The sequence below is a fragment of the Tenebrio molitor genome, chromosome 3, assembly GCF_963966145.1.
Source record: "Tenebrio molitor chromosome 3, icTenMoli1.1, whole genome shotgun sequence".
Classification (NCBI taxonomy): Eukaryota; Metazoa; Arthropoda; class Insecta; order Coleoptera; family Tenebrionidae; genus Tenebrio; species Tenebrio molitor.
The window spans coordinates 7,896,908-7,902,424 of NC_091048.1; the positions used below are offsets into that span (position 1 = coordinate 7,896,908).

General features: G+C 41.5%; 1 protein-coding gene across 1 annotated transcript; it reads left to right on the plus strand.

Annotated features, from left to right (window-relative positions):
- LOC138125501 (uncharacterized) lies at positions 1-1,990 on the plus strand. The gene is made up of 3 exons (XM_069040849.1): positions 1-1,100; positions 1,156-1,748; positions 1,813-1,990. The coding sequence occupies exons 1-3, from the start codon at positions 46-48 to the stop codon at positions 1,902-1,904; spliced, it is 1,740 nt and encodes a 579-aa protein (XP_068896950.1). The 5' UTR covers positions 1-45; the 3' UTR covers positions 1,905-1,990.
- Positions 1,991-5,517: the final 3,527 nt, after the last annotated feature.

A 5,517-nucleotide genomic window follows, 5' to 3' on the forward strand; every position in this document is an offset into this window, starting at 1 on the left:
CACCGTCCCCGGCATAGTCACACCAAACTCAGCCAACAAGTCAAGATGAAGTTCCTCCTTCTAGCAAGCTTCGTAGTCTTCTGCACTGCCTCCACAGTGTACCGAAACAGGAACATTTCGGTGAACGACGACGGCAGCATCCTCATAACATCGCCTACTGGAAGACGTGTGGTCATTTCGAAACCTACTGGACCCAGCGGACAAGGTAACCTCGACATCTCCGTCGCCGGCCCCAACATTCCCACCAAGAGGATCCAGATCAACGACAACGCTCTCTACACCCCGGGAACTGGTGAGGGCCCGTGGTCATCCGTTGACAGTCTCAGCGAAGAGTGGAGGTCGAAGAGGGGTTCTCTGAAGGGCAAGACCCAAGGAGACATTCTCGACGAGATCTTAAGAGAGTACCAGGGAGTTGTCGATGAGGCCCAGTATGAAAAACTCTTGAACAGAATCAACAAAGCTGTGAGGAACGGTGTGGTCAGCCCCCAGATCTACGATCTCTTGGCAGGACTCGACCAAATCACCAACCAACAAGAAGGAATCGTTTCTGGACAAAGTGGCCAAGGAATCCTCTACGGTCAGTATCAAGGACAAGGGCCATACCAAGGACAGGGATCATACCAGGGGCTGTACCAAGGACAAGGACCATACCAGGGGCTGTACCAAGGACAAGGACCATACCAGGGGTTGTACCAAGGACAGGGACCATACCAAGGACAATACCAACAATACCAACAAGGCTATGGACCAGTCTATGGTCAGTCGTACGGACCTGTCGGATATGGGTATGGAGCAACCGCCCTTCTTACCGGTACCTCTCTTCCTTGGTGGGCCGTCCGTGGCATCCCTCAATCCCAATCCGTTGTACTGAGCTCCAGTCAGATTCCTGCTATTTTATCTGGCGCTGGATCTTATGGAAGCTTGTACAATCTCGGAAGACAATACTATCCCACATCCTTGAATGTCAACCCATTGTTGGGAAGGATTTTGGGAGCCAGCCAAAGGAACTACTTGAATGGCTTGTTGGCTAACCAGCAGTTGAATGGTGGAGTCCAGTCAGTTTTGGGCAGCCAGATCTACGGAGGTGTTCCATCATTGAGGTTCGTTGTTTCAAAATCTGTCACATCAATGTCTAACTGAATTATTTCTTTACAGCGGAGTTGGAGGAAGCAACGCTCTTTTGAGATTGATCGGCTCTCAACAGGTCCCTTACGTCCAAGGCCAGGTTTCTGTCGGTGTACCACAGACCGTTGCCCAACTGAACGCAATCCAACAGCAACAGCAGATTGAACAATTGAACGAAGTTCAACAAGCTATTGAGCAAAACATTGAACAATTGAACGAGATCCAGCAAGAGCAACAACAGATTGGTCAATTCGGTGGAGTGCAACAACAGATTGCCCAGCTGAACGGAGTCCAACAGGCTATTGCCCAACTGAACAATGTCGAACAGGCCATTGAACAGTTGAACGAAGTCCAACAACAGCAACAACAGATTGCCCAATTGAGCGGAGTCCAACAGGCTATTACTCAACAACTGGGTGGAGTGCCACAACAGTTGAGAGGAGTCCAGACCATTGGACAGTTGAGAGGAGTCCAGACTATTGGACAATTGAGAGGAGTACCACAGTACACCGTTGGACAATACGGAATCCCACGAACAATCCAACAATTGCTTGGAATTCCACAAACTGTTGGACCAGTTAATGGAATCAACGCCTACTCTTCCAGCCTACCCCTTTACAGAGGTATGTACTCAAATGACAATTTATAAGTAGGATTAAATGATTCTAATAAGACTTGTTTCATTAGGTTATCCCACAAGACAACCAGTCGTTCTCCAGGGCACCACCGGGGGTTACCTTAACAACTTGCAAGTTCCACAAGTCCAACTTGCCTATTGACGTGTCTAATTGTAATTCTTAACTGGCTTGAATTTCGTAGTTTATGTATTTGCAAATTGGGAAATAAATATTGAATAATTGAAAAATGCATTTATTCTGAAAAATTGGTTGATTTCTTGATTGGATAAAATTTTATCCACGAATGTGAAAAAATGATATAGCAAAGGGCAGGAGTATATTATTCCTCATTACTAAGCAAACTTAGTGAAAAATTTGTAGAAAAGAATCGCGGGAAAGTTTCCGAAAGTTCTTCTTGCAAGGCAAAGAAATGCTCGCAATTTTTAGGTTGCCTAGAGATATACATACAGCCAACGCCGAACGTGGTGGCGAAACAACAGCCTGCGCACAAACCCATTTTTACTTTTATTCCCACTACAACCTTTATCCTCAGAGATGCATACGCATCTCACTAGTTGGCTCCCTATTCTCTCAAGGGTTTAGGTTCTATGTTAGATTGATCTCTTTACTTTCAAGAAAAAGAAAAATGTCTTCGCCTGGCAAAAAACCTGCCATTAAGAGTCAGACACGTGAAATAAATTCAATTTCCTTCATCATTTGCTACCCTAATTTAAACTGTGTATGTACGTCACTGGCCGGTCAGTTGCTTTAACTAACCCAATGATGCTTGAGCGGGGAGTGTTCGACATGCGCGTCCGCTTGCCATCACGTTTGGCGTTAGCTATATCTATGTGTATCCTTTTAAAATACTTGACAGGGACTTTAGTCTACAACAGGATAATGAGCCCAAAGATACATCTTTCCTTTACAAAAACCCTTTTTCTAATTCAGTTACGAAAAGCAACCATTGTGATATGTCATTTTAGTTGTCAAACGTGCTTCATTTAATAACTAGCCAAAAAAGTGACATTATAAATTATCACTAATGTTAAAAAGCTGACCGAATATAGCCTAAGGGAGTCCGTTTCGGCTCAGGGACGCGAGGGTCGTGGGTTCGATTCCGACCCAGGGCGAAATAAAAAAAAGGCTATATTCATCTCGTGATTCGGAAGTCACGTTAAGCCATTGGTCCCGGTCTATTGAGTTGGTCATCACGCCCCTCATAGATTTGTAAACCAGTCCTAGACTATGTAACAACATTTTTTTTTTATTATCCTGGAAAATTATTGAAATAGCAGATTTAAACAGGATTTTAATTAGAATGTGTGCTTTTCGTAACTAAATTAGAAAATAGTAGCAAAATGGCTATTTTTTTGCACACGACATGTTGGACCACGAGTGTCAACGAGTGTCATGTCTAGTGCAAAAAAGACGCTCATTTTGCAACTCGTTGCATAAATAGCTATTAAAAGCCTATCTTGATACAATATAACTACTACACGATGAAGTTGCTCTGTATTAGTCCAAAAAGAAAATTATCAAGATTAATAAACTGCGAAAAGTGTCACAAAAACACTAAAACAAAATAACGGTTGTGATTATTTAAAATTCATTGGTTTGGATGGCGAGAATATTTAAAGACTTTTTTTATTCAACTAATTTTAAAAAATTGGACAGTGGCATATCGTTGGATTCAGAAAAATAATCTCTTTCGAAATCGGAATGAAAAAATATACCAAGCTATACGTTATTATTTTTTCCCCCGTTCCCAGGTAATCTACAAATTTAATAACGATTTTTTTTTCTTTGGCTTCGCGTCGGCCCCACAGTTGTTGCCTCGAGAGCGCTGCAACTAGTTCGGTGAAGAAGGCGGACTGGCCGGAGTTTAGGAGAATGATACAATGTGGTATCTTAAACGAAATGTTTATTCACCCAAGGAGAAAAAAAAAATTGAAAATAAAATATCTCTAATGGATCTGAAAGGACCTAACAATGATACCCAAAATCGACCGTAAGGCCTGAAAGGTCCTTCTTCGAGTCCGCCATTAAAAAAAATGAAACATAAATAAAAACTAAGGGAAGGAGGAAGGGTGGCCGATCCTTGGAACGGCCACTTCTGATGAATAAAATACAAAAAACTCTAATCGCGATAAGGCCCGGAGAAAAACCTCGCACAAAAAGTCGTTGGTGAGCGCCGTTGCTCACTTCCAGGCAAGGTCGATGACAATGAGATAAGAAATTATATGAATTAAAAAATTATGAGATTCTACTATGTATAATGAAAATGTACAATGCTCCCAATCCAGTGATTTATAATAAATGAATAATGATGAACGAAAATACAGCAGTCGCCCAATTGATAATAAAATATATGATATAAGGGTAAGCCAAGTGACACCTCGTTTGAAAGGTTACTTAGCAAGGAATACAACGCACTATTTGTTTCCTGAATATTTTCAACGCCTACGTGCTAAAAAATAAAAACCCATTTTATAAGTTGAAGACTATTTAATGCAACAAATGTTCAAAATGGATACCGTTTCTTTCTTAGCAAATTGCAAATCGGTAGTAACATGCATTCTTTACGTTTTGTAACATTTCTGGTGCGATTTGCCTCATTTCATGCCTAAAACCGAACAGTATTGAAAACCCTAAGCAACGTATGGGCGTTTTCACATTTACCGACACCGGTACCGACAGGGACACAGCACGACACCGGTACCGACACGACAGCGGCATAGGTATTTTCACATTTTACCGATACGGCACCAGCTTGACTCCAGGACACAGTTGACGGACAGGGAGATTGCAAATTGCAAGTATCCACTCGTGACTACTAGCTCAATCCGGTGCTCTACTTCGACGTGTCCAGTCCGTAATGGCAGCAGTAAACAAATTATATTTGCTTTATCTGTTATATTTAAGACGCAAGAGACGAAGCGTTATACAAAAAAGGCTTAGTATTTTATTTTTGTTGTCGTTCGTTTTGTCCCACAGAGCGGGTTTTGATTTCACCAGCTCTATCAAAGTGACCACATCGTACTTAAAAGTAGCCATACTATACTGCTTATCACCAATATAACAATGAAAACAAGAAGAACACGGATAGGCTCTGCCAAAAACATATAAGTGTGTGCCGGCTGACCGTTGTGTCGTCCGGCTCTAAGGGACCCACGACAGAACGCCGACATATCGGTGCCGACATCGACACGATACCGACATGTCGCTGAGTGTGCAAGATTTCCATATGTTCCTTAAGATTTATAGACCACCGGCATCGGTGTCGGCGTCGTGCTGGTGTCGTGTAGGTAAATGTGAAAACGCCCTATTACAACAACATACGGTTATTAGTTATTTAGTTCGGCGTCATGTTAGGATTGCGCCAGCATCGCCCACGTCTCCTAGTCTTAATTCGTTACTGGTCTGTGACAAATTATTTACTACAGAAACGTATTTCTTAAATGCACAACCTTATTTGTTGGAGTTTCGGCAAAACATCTCATCATTATAGTGGTTAATTTTCTTGTCAATCTTGTAATTTGAAATACATGAGTGTTTTTTAGGTTGCATAAACTTCGAGTACCAAGGGTGTTATAATAAGGTTATTTTTCTATTTTGCGTTTAGAATAAGTCTATTCTTTAATAATGTATCAGAAAACTGTGTCATTATCGTTCAATAACAATACAGTTGGACATTAACATTATGAAATTATAATATACAGAGAATTCAAATTTGCAAACCAACCAATTATTGCCTTATGGATCCGGATTAATA

Bases quoted from the DNA above. Each gene is read 5' to 3' on its own strand.
- LOC138125501 (XM_069040849.1), top strand. From the start codon at position 46: ATGAAGTTCCTCCTTCTAGCAAGCTTCGTAGTCTTCTGCACTGCCTCC. The intron at 1,101-1,155 runs GTTCGTTGTTTC...ATTTCTTTACAG, and splicing joins GGAGGTGTTCCATCATTGAG to CGGAGTTGGAGGAAGCAACG. The intron at 1,749-1,812 runs GTATGTACTCAA...TTGTTTCATTAG, and splicing joins CAGCCTACCCCTTTACAGAG to GTTATCCCACAAGACAACCA.